At 38.7% G+C, this 16,265-nt stretch overlaps 1 protein-coding gene across 5 annotated transcripts in view; it reads left to right on the top strand.

Annotated features, from left to right (window-relative positions):
- The window catches only part of LOC118810578 (sorbin and SH3 domain-containing protein 1), a 52,199-nt gene extending 43,748 nt beyond the window's left edge, over positions 1–8,451 (top strand). For 4 of the 5 annotated variants that reach the window (XM_036574437.1, XM_036574434.1, XM_036574439.1 and 1 more), the window contains 5 exons: positions 186–740; positions 2,087–2,185; positions 2,692–2,876; positions 4,324–4,430; positions 4,618–8,451. In XM_036574437.1, coding sequence (XP_036430330.1) covers positions 186–740; positions 2,087–2,185; positions 2,692–2,876; positions 4,324–4,430; positions 4,618–4,685 — 1,014 coding nt within the window. In that variant the 3' untranslated portion in view covers positions 4,686–8,451. The remainder of the gene's footprint in view (positions 1–185; positions 741–2,086; positions 2,186–2,691; positions 2,877–4,323; positions 4,431–4,617) is intronic. The other variant, XM_036574438.1, reaches the window with a different exon arrangement.
- The last annotated feature ends 7,814 nt before the right edge of the window (positions 8,452–16,265 follow it).

Genomic DNA, 16,265 nt, shown 5'->3' with positions numbered 1-16,265 from the left:
AATCGGTTGTTTTTTGAGGAAAGATTTAAAAAACAAGTTAAAAGTTCTGTTTTATTTTCTAGTTGTATCCATTATTGTTTTCATTGTTTGATGGTTCACTCTCTTTTCCCTCCTCGATCTTCACACTTTTCTTCCTTCTCTTCTTCGTATCCGTCTTCCTGACCCTGATCTATGTGGACTCAAAGCCGTCCCGTAATCTCCTCACCACCTCCCCCCTGCCCCTTCCCCGCCCTCCTTCCCGTTCTGTGTCACCTGAGGTCCATGCCGTGTCCAGCGAGTGGATCTCCCTCACTGTGGAGGGGGTGAGCTGCAGCCCCCCGGCCGCCCCCACACCTCCCCTCCCGCCCCTACCCAGCGGCACCTACCGCTTGGGCGAGTATCTGCCGCCATCCCACTCTGCCAGCCCTGTGCCTCCTATCACCAGCAGTCCCTACTACATCTCCCCTGCAGCCTCGCCGTCCACCTCGCCCCTGCCCCCGCCCTACCCACCAAGGCCTAGCTCGGCCACTCCCTTCCTCACCTTCACCCCGCCGCAGGGCGAGGACTTTCTTCTGTGCCCCCCCTCGCCTCGCCTGTCCCGCAGCCTGAGTCCATGCGGAGGCGCTGGCCTGGAGGGTTGGCTGGGTGGTGGGGGTAGCGCCAGGCTGGAGCACGAGCTGCAGCAGGGGGAAAGGGTGGAGCTAGACAGGGTCGGCGGCCTCCACAAGGCTCCGTGCAGCTGGAGCAATAGCCCAGCAGAGGTATCTCCTGCATGGTGTGAAATGCTTACTCCAGGTGCAACCAGTGCTGTAGCTAAGCTTAAGTCACTAACATCAACTTCCGACCTAATGTTTAAATTAAAGGGCCCATATCATGGAGGATCTAATTTACTGTGCTTTTTTGAAATAAGAGTTTGATTGTATTCTACATACTTGTCCATACCAGTCCATATATGGAAATCACAGCAAATGGAATGCAAACTGTTTTGAATTCATCTTGGTTGTGATGTCACCACCGTGAATACATGTACATATGTAAAACAACAAATTCATGTTGAAATGGTAAAGAGTGTTGTTACTGCCACAGTCTGTCGCATAGTTGTTGGAGCGCAAGTTGGAAGTGGTCAGAAAACAATAAAATGTACTGTTCCTGGCTGATGGGAAGCAATGAAATATTTCAGGCTTCTGAAGGATCAAGACATTTGAAAGGAGTGGCTGAAGTTTATTTTTCCAATGTCCCTGAGGATTTCAGTCTGAACCTTTTCAACAGTTTGTACCATCAATTTCAACTTGGACTGCTTTTTTTGAGTGAGGCAATCAGAATAGAGGTCATTTACATATATCAGTTTTAAAAACAAAGTAAGAAATCTTGCCTAGTTTAATTCTAAGGGATAAAGAGAGGTTGGATTGTAAGAGAGGTTAAATTGTCATGTAAAAATACATTAATGCTGTTTTGGTATACAAAGTTTGACAAATTAAAGGTGGATTTTAGGGAAAAACAAAAACAAACCCAAAAAATATGGGCCCTTTAAAGGAACAGTATTGTGACTGAAATGAGATGTGATGCGAGCTTGTATACACACACGCAAGGCAAGGAAACACATTTGAGGAAGAAGTGGCTGCATGGATCCTTTTGAGAGCTGTTTGTTTAACACAAATATAGAGAAAACAGTTGCAGGCTTTCCTGTGGCTTCTTGTGAAACTTTGCATGTGTAGTGTGGATCTCTATATATGGAACGTTATACCAGCAGTTGAAAATTAAGCCAACTGCAGACAGAGAGATTCAGATGTGATCTATAATAATTTGTCTGTGTTCAGAATATGTTTCATTTTTATATTTTGCTTTAACAGCATCGGGGTTCCAATTCCAATACAATATATAACCTTAAGTGCTCACTACTATTCATAAGCTTTTCCACTTTGTAATGGTTGGTGTATGTGGGTGTGACTTGCAGGTTGTTGTTATTTTTGTGTGACTGCAACAGGAAATGTGGTGGCTGTTACTAACTCACACTCCCCAGTGAAGTTCTAAACAAAGATTCAACTAAAGTCCAGTTTAACCTCAGGGTGGCTTTTATAGCTGACCATTAGTGTCCTTTTTTCCTCAGCCTCTGAAGAATGAAGGAGACTACCATGGGCGATCCTCAAGAAGTCCGGTCATGTTGTTCGACATCCAGGATAACAACATGAATGCCAACTCATTCACGGTAACACATCCACATGACAATTTCTCCAACTCTACAAAACAAAGCCAGTTAATAGTTCATGCATAGATGGATTGTTGTTGTTATATTTGCAGTGTAAAATGGGGAATTCATGATCTAAATCCAGTCACTGTGAATCACCTGAACCCATCTTTCATTTCTGTCTTTTTTAAGTTTTCTAGTATTTAAAACTCCCTCCTTTAATGCATGCCAAAACTCTGTAAAATTTCTTGCATCTATAAATCTATCTAATCCTTCATTTTTCCTGTATGGACTCACTCTACTGTCTTACTCTTCCATGCCTATTCCGTGGATCCTTCTCACCACATCTGGCTTTTGTGGTATTAATGGACAACCCTTCTTTTCTGCCTTGTTACTCACTGGACTTCCATTGCTGTCTTCTCTAACCTGCCCGCCCCTTCCTCAAACTCAATCTCCATCTGACTGACTGACCCTTCCTGACCTTTCCTCTGTGGACCCTCCTTCTGCTGACTTTCCTCCTCCAAAAGGAGGCAGTGTGTAATGAGATCATGAATATAGCAGAGACCTCAGTGAGGTACTGCAGCACTTTGTCCCGTCCTTTAGACTCCACCCACAGACTGATGCCCCACCTCAGTAAACACTCTCTCATCATTTCCCAGCAACCCCAGTCACAAAGTAGCAGCCCCGAACCTGGACGCCTGAGCTGCGGCATGTGAGTATTGCGTCACCATCTGTATGTGTGTGTGTGTGAATGTGTACACCATCTGTGCACAACACTTATCATGCCACAACAATGAATCGTGTGTTACAGCATATTAGATCACCAAACAGTGCAGGACTTAAGCACTCCGACACTACAGAGCCACGTCCCTACATGATAAATCATATACTGTAATTCTCTGTTTAGTGTCAGGTTTTCTGCCTTCAGATTTGATCCTAATGAGATTTGATTTGTTTATTTTAACTTCATTCCAGAATCATCTACATCAGTGGTCACCAAGCCTCATTCTGGAGATCTACTTACCTGCAGAATATAGTTGCAACCTGCAACCAACATGCTGCCTCCCCCTTAGCCAACACTAATGTATCTGATTTAGCCAATTAAGAAGCTCTAAAGAAGTAAATTAGCTGGAGCAGGTGTGGCAGATTGTGATTGGAACTAGACTCGGCAGGAAAGTAGATCTCGAAAACCAGGGTTGGTGACAGGACTGACATACTTGAATCTTTTTTTCTGCAACAAAATTGGTCTTGATTAATTTAAAACACTAATTTCAAACTTTTGAAAAGTAGCATATGCCGATAGCCCTGTAGCACTGTCACACTTTAAAGCCCCCTTAGGTCTACCACGGCATGGAATACCTTGTTTTACATTTGGTTTAATTTTGTAGCTTATTGAAAGGAGCAGTGATGGACGATGGTGAAAGTGATGGATGAAGAAGGTGGATGATAAGCTTAGACTCTTATTGGTAGAGTGTAGGGTAATTACATATAAATACTGATGTAAGCTGTATAGTATTTACACTTATACATTGGTATACTAATGTATAGTAAAACCACCATTGTGATTTGACTTCTAAGGGTTAACACAGACTAAAAACAAGGACAGTAAGTGATATTAAAAGCCACTGATGCTAAATGGCAGGCAGTGGATTCATCTTATTCATCTCAAAACTAACCCGTTAACAATAAAAGCTCGTCTAGAAAAAGATACTCAAAACACAGGCTTCCATAGCCTTATGTAACTGTTCAGCAGTGAAGACTTTTAGGTGGACTGGTCTCACCATGGGAATAACTTACTATCCAAACTTTTCACTGTCCAACTATGTGTACTAGCTCTGTTCCAACTATGTATCATGGCTTCTGATGAAGCGCTCACTCCAGTCAGCAGACAAAACTATCAGTCTTGTTTTTGCTGATCTTATTTTCTTAAGTCTTTATAGACCAACAGAGTTTTTCTGAATATTGTGTAAAGTGCATGTAAAACTTGATTTTGTACATTTTTACATTTATACTGTCTCAGATAGTTAGAATAAGAGTGCAAACTTGAAACAGTGTCCGAAAGAAGCTGCTTGCATGTTTGCTTAACCAAATACAGGATTTATAATAACTTTCAAACACACTTGTGCCCCTTGTGTGTGACGTGTTGTGTGGCCATGCAGATTCCAGGCCCTGTACAGCTACGTGCCACAGAATGACGATGAGCTGGAGCTGCAGGAGGGAGACCTTGTGAACGTCATGGAGAAATGCGATGACGGCTGGTTTGTCGGTATGTCATTAGTCACAGAGCTGGATGCCATACAGACTGGGCCATATAGAGTTACAGTGCTACTAAATCAGTCTGTCTGCAGAGCCCTTAGCACAGCAACCACAGCCCAGCAACACATTGCCCTATCATCCTTCCGTGACTCAGACTCATTACTCTTCTACATGTGTATGTGTGTTTGTCTCTGCAGGTACATCCAAGAGGACTAAACAGTTTGGCACTTTCCCAGGGAACTACGTGAAAGCCGTTCATTTGTAACATGTGATAGCGAGTGGTCTGTATGTAGAGATTCTAACAGCCTCGATTGGACACCATTACCGATGAGCTCAAGTGTTGATTTTTTTTCCCCCCTTCAGTATTGTATTTTGCCCAGGTGAATGTCCAGGTATGTGATCAGTAAGGTTTGCAGCATGTCGGCGAGGACAACTTTACTGCAATGGCAGATAATCTTTTCAGTCTTTCAATTTTTTCTTTTAATTCTTGCTGTTGTATTTTTTAAGTGAAAGGCTCCTTTAACAGTCCTTAATACTTTACAATATATTTAAAACTTATTTAAAAAAAAAAAAAGTTATTTAATTTTACATTTGCATCGCTGAATTTAATGCCATGGCGCATGTTTTTACTGCATCACATACCTGACATTAACACACTAGAGACTAGTAACTCTGAAGTACACAAAACAGACTAAAAACACATGGAAGACTCCCAATTACTCTACTTTGAATGTATAAGGGCCTTGCAGTGTGTTGTAAGTTGTTGGAGGGTGACTGAAGGCAGTTAAAGGAGTTTGGCACCATTGAAGGTTAACGGACCGGACAAAGGTCAGCAAAGCCCCATGCGGGTCTAAGAAATACTTCAGTATTGAAAATCAATTTGGACTTCCTGTATACACACTGCCTTTGACAGCAATATAAAATTATGGGGCAAATTTTGAAATGTTTGTGTGGTTACAGCTTCTGTACAGACATGGCCTTCAAATGCACTGAAACAGACACTAATGTTTTAGTGTTTAGAGAACTACATCAGGTAGGGGTTGCATAGACTATTTGACTAGTCGGTTCACTACATCAGTGGTTCTCATAACAGTCCTCAGGGACCCCCAGACTGTCCAGATTTTTGCTGCAATTTAACTTGCAACACAGAGATAGAGCAAGAACATGGGCTCCCAGAGGACCGGTTTCAGAACCACTGCACTCATGTCCACTACTCAACGCTGTTGGCAACTAATCAAAGGACAGTGCCCAATGACCTCTTTATTTGTCTTTTCAACCATATCGCTGTTGTCGGAAGAAAACCTTGCATCTCCAACATGGTAACTTTACAGGAAAAGGAAAAAACATACTTCACTTTTAATGTAAGTCAGTGGAACCAGACTTTTGTCCAAGTCATTTTGGGTCATTTCTTTTGGTCCATTCATCATGAAATTTACACACAATGTAAAGAGCAACAGGTATTTTCAAAAAATGTCAAAAACTGAAAAATGTCAAAAATGGAGATACGAGGTTTTCTTCTGACAACAGTGATATGTAGGAATACAGTGACACAAAATGGTGTGTCTTCAGGGTTACGGTTGCCTAGTAAAAATTAGTAGTCGTGCAACCCCTCAGGATGTTTTTAGAACTGATTCTGTCAGCTTGACTGAATAACAAATGGAATCTGTTACAAACCCCCTTATCTCCATATCTCAGAACTTCATATTTTTGATGATAGTGCTTTTTCATTGAAATATAAACTGAATGGACCAGCACAAAAATTCTGCACTGAAAACATCCTGATTTGCTCTGAAACCGTCCTGACTGGCTTTCTTTCCATATAAACAGAGTAATGGAGGTATGTTATTATCTCTTATGGCGTCTCGCATTTTGATAATCATGACTGCAGTATTTTGAAGCACATCTGTTACTATATATAAAAAATGATGTAAGTTTTCTGTTGATAATTAAGGGAAGACTATGCTTTATTTTGGTGTCCATCGGCTGATAAATTTGAAACACTTAGCACTTAGTAGTGTGACTAACGTTGCATATTATACTTGCAGTTAGGAAATGTAAGTATAGCAACCAAATACTGTTTATTCCATTGGCTCGTACACTGTGACAGCGTTTTAGGGCCAGACGTGAGGCAGATACAGTGCTGCTGGAGTATCCAAACCAAACTTCTAGAAAAAATTAATAGTTCAGATTTGAAAAAATTTAAAATATGACTTTAAAATATTGTAATATTTATGTCCTGGAAATATGGAGGTTAAGTTACTTTGAAAGTGGCCCTATGGATTGCCCTAAAATACTGCTGCACTGTAGACCTGTGTGAGATATTAGACTTTTTTTTTCTTTAGAGAATGTTGTGAGAATGAAGGATAGCATGCATTAACAAAAGTTTATACTATCATTGCCAGCTACATCAGACAGTGGCATGCCTGATGGTACATCAGACAGTGAATGTGTGATACACGGCTGTGTTGGGAATGTGTGATGGGTAATGAAATGCCGTACCTCCTTCCAGTTCCAATCTTGAAGTGCCATTTATACGAGTAAGCTACAAATGCTCCAAATCTGGATGCAGGATGCTCAACAAACTATTTATAATTTTCACGCAAGATTAGTTTTCTCTGCTATAGCTGCGTTTCTGGTGTGGTTTCAATAGAAATGAAGATAAACTAATCAATTACTGTGTAGAACTGTGGTAAAGACATATCATGCATGGGTTTCTGGTGTTCTCTGACAGCCATGGAGAGTTTGAGCTTAAGGAAGGTTGAATGCTTCTGCTCTCTGTAGTATTGTGCAGCCATGCCAGAGTGTGTCGCTGGTGAGCATGTGAGGAGTGTCTCATCAGAGGGATGTCAATCTGTGTGTGAGCCTTCTGTCTGATACAAACGCGTAAGAAAACCCATTCATCAGTTACATGCAGTAGGACTGAAGATACAGTCACTGACCACTTCATTAAGTATATCTCCTTGTTTTTGCACTTTTCGTCCATTTTATACCTAACCTAACCACCACATCAGTGTCACTGCAGTGCTGAGAATGACCCACCATCCAAATTACACTTGCTCTATGGTGGTCCTGTCCATTAAAGAACAGGTAAAAGGGGGCTAACAAAGTATGCAGACAAACAGATGGACTACAGTCTGTAATTGTAGAACTACAAAGAACTGCATCTATATGGTAAATGGAGCTAATAAAATGGACACTGAGTGTAGATACAAGGCAGCGTACTTAATGAAGTGGCCGGTCGGTGTTTGCCCTTGTTTGGAATGTATTTGCTATCATCACCAAAGGTTTCAACAACCTAAGACCACAATCTGACCTACGTCAATATTTAAGTTGTTACCCTACATATCAGAAATTTGCCATGGCTTTATTCTGTTTGGCTCCACAAAATGTCATGCTATATACAGCATAAGCATAAGAATATAGTGTCTTGAGAAACCTGTGCTTTGGATATGAGCAAAGAAGCGAATTAGTTTTCTCCTTTCATAATTGTAAATATGTATATTGAATGAATGAATGACAGTGTTTGAAGTTACAACAGCCTCTATGAACATAGCAGTTTATACCACATGAAGACTTTTGAGAAAGCACAGAGTTGCTTGGCACAGGTGCTGTAACCAGAATGAACGAGTGAGAATATCTGACACTGTGCTAGGACTGAGATGCCTTTTGTCTCATGGCTTCATTTATTTGTGCCTCATTTTTATTTTGCCTTGATTCGTTCTTAAGTAAATCAATGTTCCTTTGAAGGATATGATGATTGTTTCAGCACACGCGTGTCATGGAAAACAATTACCGAGATCCTGACTGCGAACGCCACAGTTTATTAATAAAGCGTGTGACATAATGCCTGTAGTGCATAATGACGATGATGATGTGATCTTCCACATGCAGAGGCCCACCTTGCAGTTGTTGTTGTTTTTGTTTTTTTTTTTTTGCAGTGCTGTTACAGTACAATATTGGATTTAAAACACTATTTACTGCTGTGATTTCATTATTATGCAATATTTAATAAACTATATTACAGCTTTGGACTCACTCTTGGTCTGACTTTTCCCAGAGGCACTTTGTCAATCAGACATTCAGACATTAATGTTGGCTGTCTTTAATTTTGAACCTCAGTGTAAAACCACACACAGATGTTTCATGAGTTGTTCCAGCTGCCACACACAATATTTCTCATGTTTCTCATTCAAGCACTCTCACATAATGTGTCCTCACTACGAGTGCGCTTTTATCAGATTGTTTGCCAACATGGAACTTTAGAATCGGGTAGTAATTGGATCCAAAGCTTTATATTCTATATAAATTTGAGGCGGATGCCGTACAACCACCCTTCAGCTTTAAAGGAAACCAAGTGCACGTTATCTTGGTGCTGTAAAATCGTTATGTGCAGCAGCCGCAAGACTAAAAAGGAGCATCTTCATTGCCGTGCTCTTATTATGAAGGTAAACACTCATTTTTGTAAGCCTCTCTAGATAAGAGCTTCTGCTGAATGAATAAACATAACAGACAAATTTTAGCACTGTAGGCATTCAAATAAATAAACATCCAAGAGTGTTTAAGTTTACCAGACCCTCTCCAAAGGCACTCCTTGGGCTATGGTGCTGCTGTTTCAGCAGTTTCTGAATTGGACTTTAAGAAATTCAAATTGTGTTTTTTGGGCCTGTATTATGGCTTACCTTAAAAGCTTATTTGTAGTTTTTTTTTTTCCTGTTCATTTTTTGCCTCCACTTATGACATTCTTGAGTTATGTAACAAAAACAGTCATTTACATGACCTTTTTCCAACCTCTCTTTATCCCTTAGAATTAAACAGGCTGTTTTTATTACTATCCCTTTACTGATATATGTAAATGACCTCTGTTGTGATTGGCTGCCCTGTGTTGTGCCTCACTCAAAAATCAGTCCAGGCTGAAACACTTCTTATAACTTCAGTGAGTGGGTGGGGCTAAACTGCTGTAGGCTGAATAGGTGGATATATGCAAATGAGCTGGTTTACTTGGCATCACAAAAACAAGGAAATTAAAACGGACTATTTTGCTATTCAGTTTTCAATCATGGGATGAGGAGCGAGTGTTGTTCTTTTTACACCAGAACAATTTCCATTATCTGAATCACCTATGGAACACATTAAGTCACTCCATGATTCATGCAGCTGATGGTTCAAGCATGCAGTCTCCAACATCTTGGTGCAGTCTCACCATTACAGCATTAATAAATAGCCTGCTTTAACCACTGCAGTATCACTATATGTCCACACGAGGGCAGCACAGATCAGAAAATAGTGTCCCTAAGTGCAGACAGTCACAGATGAGAACAGCATTCTACATTTCATGCCCAAAAGAGCAAGCGAGTCTTTCATGAGAAAAGCTAATATAATTAAATAGATGTCCCTCATTATCCTAAAAGGGCAATTTCTAATGGAATACAGGCTCAAGTTGGGATATTTAATACACTGCTGAGAGGTCGAAAGCATGGCTTAATAGTTAAAGAGGACTCTAATGACGGCACAAATGAGCCGCTGACTCTCTAGACTTCTATTTAATACCACATACCACATCATAAAGCACAAAAGAATTGGAAATTACAAACCCTCAACTGAACTGTGACAAATTACATACACACTCTATGGCCAAAAGAATGTGGACTGTGGATTCTAATCAGTGGGTTTGGCTACTTCAGCCACAGCAATAACTGTAGAAACACTTCTGACCTTTGAAAAAAGTGATTGTTTTTGTATTGTAGTTCATGCTTAATGATGTTCATTTGAATGCCTATGCACTGCGAACAGGTTCATAAAATGAAGCAAACAGCCATGCAGTCTCCATGAACAACCACTGGCAGTAGAATTTGAACATGGCACCATCATAGGATGCCTTCTAACAAGTCAGTTTGTCAAATTTCTGCCCTGCTAGAGCTGACGCAGTCAACTGTAAGTGATTTTATTGTGAAGTGGAAACATCCAGCTCAGTTGTGAACCACGTAAAAACAGTCTGTCCATGGCTACAACACTAACTGCTGTGTTCCAAACTGCTTCTGGACATCAGCACAAGAACTGTTTGTCAGGAGCTTCATGGATTGGGCTTCCATGCTGAGCAGCTGCACATAAGCCCAAGGCCATCACACGTAATGCCAAGCGCCGGCATGAGTGATGTAAAGCACTAAATTGGAATGCCACATCACCCAACGTAAGTGCCCAACCTCACTAATGCTGTTGTGGCTGAATGGAAGCAAATCCCTACAGCCATGTATACATGAGAAAGGCTATGATTTTTCTTAGTGAAAGTGGCATAATTAATAGAAATCGTAAAAAAAAGACATTTTTTTTTAGGTACTTTGCATTTTGTTGCCATATGGCAACAGCATGCAACAGTGGAACTGCAGTCTGCAGTGCAATTCGCAATGGGAGTAAACCAGTACTCTGCAATAGGTCACTACCACATTCATCATGCAGGCGTGCCAAAAAATCCATGTGCCTAAATGTTTTGAGAATACAGAAAAGCATGAAAATAGTTATAACAATAAAAGATCAACTTCCAATGTAAAAAAGTTGTGGAAATGGTAGCGTCCACTGGAAATGCATTCATTGTCTCCCATTCTATACAATGCAGATTGCAGTGGTTGCAAGTTATATTTTATCATTTTATATAAAGTGCTAGCATCTAAACTGGTTTTATTTATGAAAAAGAAACTGCAACTGTTTCAGTTTTTTTTCTAGACGTATATAAATGCTGAACCATAGAGAGACTGAGAGCTTCAGTCCTCACCATGCGGTTTGTGTGGAAAAAGAACTGCGGAGTGCAACAAGAGGAGGTGATAACAAAAAAGCACATCATTTTACACAGAAAGCCTTCAATAAAGAAAAAGGTGAATATGTTTGTACTGTAGTTTATGCCTAATGATTTTGATTTGAATGCTTATGATTTTGGAATGAGATGTTTGCCAAATATTCATGATGTGCATGTGTGAGAGGTTCTGTGTGGAGTAAGATTATCAACCCCTTACACACCCAGCCTTTACAACCTGTACAGCTTCTAGTGCTTTATTCAAGTTGTTAAACACATGAACATATTTTTGCTGTTGGAATAAAACTTAGTTAAGGTTAACTAAGTTAAGCTGTAACTTTGCAGAAGGAAAAAACTCTAAACTTTTAATGGAAGAGACACAATATAAAAGGCAGTGGCTATTACAAAATTATGACAATAAAATTAAAAAATGCCAAAAATAAAGGAGGTTTTGTCTCAACAGCGATGATGTACTCATTCCCGTATACAGTCAAATGCAAAAGTTTGTGCGCCCTTGGTCAAATTAAGTTTTGTTGATTTTTTCAAGTGAAAGTAAGTACAGGGAACATACATCTGCACATTTTAATACACAGTTACTATTTATTTGCTTAACATATTAGGAAACATATAAAACATAAAACATGGTCTGTGAAAAAGTTATGGCACATTTTGTATTATGTTTTATTTTTTCCAATATGTTCAACTCGGCAAATTCATAGAAATTAATAAAATTAGCAAAAAAGCCATATTTAAGTTCCCTTATTTTCACTTAGAAAAGCAACAAAGTGTGTAATTTGACCATGGGTGTTCAAACTATACATGCATACCATTGTACTTAAAATTAAATTAGAAACTACTACATACTACTTCTATTATGTATGTGGAAAAGAATAATTACAAGAGGCCAAATACTTGATGACTGAATTGCAGGTGACAGAAAGCTAAAAAAATATAAATGCGTCATGAAGAGAGAGTCAAAACTCATGTCAGTGTATGCAAAATAAGAAGAAAGTAGAGGAACCGCACTGACAGAGAGACAGAAGGACACGGAACATGATAGGTGAGCATCATTAACTCACATCCTTGATATTCATGACAGGCCTTCCACTTAGAAGGCCTTTCCATCCAAAGCTGTGGACTGTGTAACAGCCTAAAAGAGCTTTTAGGGCCTCATCACATATCAGTTCGCCAGTTTGCTAACCATCGTATCCCTAGAGGGAAAGCAAGCTCATGACCTAGTTCATGTGTTTATTCTAATGTTAGAATTGTTTATTTTCTTCCGCCACAGAGCGATTAATTTTGCATGCTATTTACTCCCTTTGACTCAAGATCGTACCCTTTAGTCGCTTGCTGCATATTGTTTATGCAGGCGTGATGGTGGAACACCGAGCTTTGATCACAGCGCTGATCTGAATTAGCTGCAGCATCTTAACCAACATTTGATTGATTTTTTTTTTCCCCCCACTGAACAAACAACTGATTAAACACAAAAAATTGTTCATCGTTGTACAAAATGTATCACACTTAAAATCAGGTGTTTGAACAGAAACAACTTTTCACAAAAAAGCATGGGAATTTGGTATTCTGGGAGTAGTTGTTAAAAATAAAAGCTGGTCGATATTCAGTCAAAGGCATAAGTTTAGGCACCCCTGGTCAAATGACATGTTTTGTTGCTAAGTACACATCTGTCAATGAGAACACACTTCTGTGTATTTTAATGCACATTTACTGTTTATTTGCTGAATTGAACATACTGGGGAAAAATAAAACATAAAATATGGCCGGTATAAAGGTTATGGCACATTTAATATGTTATGTTTTATTTTTTTTCAATGTTAAATTCAGCAGTTATATAGCAATTGTACACTACATTTACAGAAAAATAGCATTTTTAAATGTTTACTGCAGAGAATTAGTTAACTTATTTTCAGTTTTGAAAATGAACAAAATGTACAATTATATAATAAAACAAGATGTAATCCTGATTAAGAATAGCAATGGATTCTCCCCCTCCCAAGGGGGAACTCTATTTGGAGTCTAGAAAGGCTCCTGCTCCTCCCTGGCTCCACCCCTCCACCATTACACACACCTACAGACACTTGCAGAGTTTGGCTTCTTACTTTTTGCAAAGTGTTAAAATTTTCATTAGTTTTTCATTTTATTGACTCTTTCCTTTTGGTTTTTGCTTTCAGTAAGTCCGAAGGTGCATGAATAGCTTTAGTTTTGGTATTTTGTGAAAAGCTGTAGTTTTAGTTTTATTTTGTTTAAGTTTTAGTTTTTATTATTTTGTTATTGCATGCTGTGACAGTAGATATTTAATAAGAGTAGAAGAAAATAAACACAACGGTAGACTGCGCTCAGCTCAGCTTTTGCATTTCTTAATGACAAACGCAGAAGGGATCTCATATTCATGTACTGCAAAAACAAAAAAAATACTTTTTTATTATTTATAATAATATTATTTAATATTTTATTAGATGTTTTTACTGTTATGAGAATTAATGAGCACATTCATTTTAGTAATAGTTTTAGTTAACTACACTCTTAAAAAAAAAAGATCTATATAGATTCTATATAGAACCATGAACACTCAAAGAACCATTTGCATGCTTAAATAGTTCTTTGCATGATGAAATGGTTCTTCAGACTGATGGAGAATGTGATGTATAAGGTTCTATGTAGCACCAAAAAGGGTTCTGCTATTGTTATGAAGCTTGTAACAGTGGAAGAACCCTTTTCGGTACCACATAGACCCTTTTCTTTATTAAAGAACCCTTGAAGAGCCTTCTTTTTAAGTGCGTATAATAACCCTGCTGTGTACCTGCCTGCCTGTCCTCGGACCTCTGCCTACTGTGACTCTGAACAAGCATTCCGTGACGAGAGATACGCCATCGTCTATCCTTTATGATATGATTGTGATTTTATACTGACCAACTATGCCAATGTTCAGGACATAAACATTTGAAGCATTCATTCTGTGCACCACATTGTGTAAAACATCAGCATGTACGGGTTTACAGTTCTGCCTCAGTTTCTGGGGAAAGCAGAAGATGAGAGACGGGCCACCAGGGAGTCAGAATGGTTTCCTACATTTTTATAGCATTTTTGGGTGATGCAAAACCAGCCCTTCTGGAAAGAGGGTATTATAATTATTCATCCTCCAGTTCCCCTGGTTGGAATAGTTTATCAGTTAGTCTTTGTTTCTTAGCTGTTTTCGAAACAAGTCATAAGAGCGAAACATCACAGAAAATCATTTCAAAGTCCTGTTTCACAATCCTAGCAGCCATAACACATTCACTGCTTTACTTGTAAAAAAAAAAAGTTTGCTGGCTCTGTGACGCTACAGTGAACGTCCCCTTTACTGGACGAGTGATGCTGCTGTGCTGCTCTGTGCCGTCTGTGCCTTCAACAAACGTTATTACAGTAAAGCAACACAACTTTTTCACTAAGGCAGAAGGAAGTTTCATAAGGTTCGGAAAGATTTCTCGCAGTGAGCAACTGAAGCTTTTTAATGACATCTTTAATTATGATCCCTTCAGGGTTTTTAGGTTTTCACTGATGCATCCACAATCATATATTCTTATTACTGATGCGTTCAACAGCAGTTATATGTTTAATAAACATGGGACAAAAAATATTCCACTGAACTAGCAACAACACCAACCCAGTACCAGGTATTGGTCTCGGATCGACCTGCAGTCATATGAAAAAGTTCGAACACTCCTGGTCAAATTACATGTTTTGTTGATTTTCTAAGTCAAAATAAGTGAACACATCCTCTACAGAGAACACACTTCTGCACATTTTAAAGATGTTTATTTGCTGAATTTGACATATTAAGAAAAGAAGCACAGAACATGGCCTGTATTAAAAGTTATGGCACATTTAACATGTTTTGTTTTTTCTAATATGTTAAATTCAGCAAATCACTAGAAACTGTGCCTTTAGAAAAATGCCACATTTAAGTTTGTTCCCTGTAAAGGATGTTAACTTATTTTCACTTAGAAAATCAACAAAACATGTAATCTGACCAGGAGTGTGGAACTTTTGCATAAAACTGTTTATTAAGTATATATGGACCATTCAACTGAATTCGTAACTGTGGTTCCAGAGTAAAAAACTATTTAAAAAATTAAGTATTCAGACCTTAGATATTTACAAGAATTATGTTATGATCTATTAAAACCCAATGCCTTAATTTTGACAGTAATAAAGTAAATATACACAAAATCATAATTTACAGGGTACTTTCTATTGGGAGGAACCCTAAACCCTACATTTCAACTTGTGAAAACAATATTTTCCTTACAATATTCAAATGTATTTTTTTAGTGTTGTTTTAAAAACTTAAAAAAAAAGGCTGTCCCACAGTTTCATGTCACTACCGAGACACAGAGTTTTACTCCATACTCCAGCCTTATTTTAGCCACACCCCTTTTTTTAGAGCAGGAAGTGAGACTGCATCCCTGTCCTTCATGGCCACATGATGAGCACTTACATCTCATTGTTCTGAAGTAAATGTGTCCCAAAGTCTGAAAATCAGTGTGAAACATTAAGAATTGTCATTACCAAAACATTTTCCGCGATTATGTAAACATTTTGTCTTTTAATAAAATATTATGAATGTGTGTACAACTGTTAAAAGCTATGTTTGCTAGTCATGAACTCGCTAACGTTTTTGAGTTGTACTCAAAATTAGCTAAAACTGTCACCGCCAAAACAGTCATTGTAGAAACATTTGGTAAAGTTTCGTAAGTATTATGATTATTTTGGTAGTGACTAAGTGGAACATTCAATCATTTATTTTATTATTTTAATAAACATAATAAAGGTATAAGGTCACTCAGAAAAAGGACTTTAGTCTAAAGTTCAAGTCAGTTGAAGGTCCAAAATGTGTTTTCAACTATGACTTCGAACCAGTTCAGTAGAATGATCCATTTACAAAATGTTGGATTGGATATGACAGGAACAAAAATCTGATTCAGTCCTGTAACAAATCTGTCCTGAAACAGCACCCGCTCAGTCTGTGCTGTGATGTTGTTAGCTGTGTTTCTACCTGTG

Source organism: Colossoma macropomum, unplaced genomic scaffold (assembly GCF_904425465.1).
Source record: "Colossoma macropomum unplaced genomic scaffold, Colossoma_macropomum, whole genome shotgun sequence".
Classification (NCBI taxonomy): Eukaryota; Metazoa; Chordata; class Actinopteri; order Characiformes; family Serrasalmidae; genus Colossoma; species Colossoma macropomum.
The sequence above is the reverse complement of the archived record's forward strand: the minus strand, read 5'-3'. Positions and strand labels throughout refer to the sequence as shown.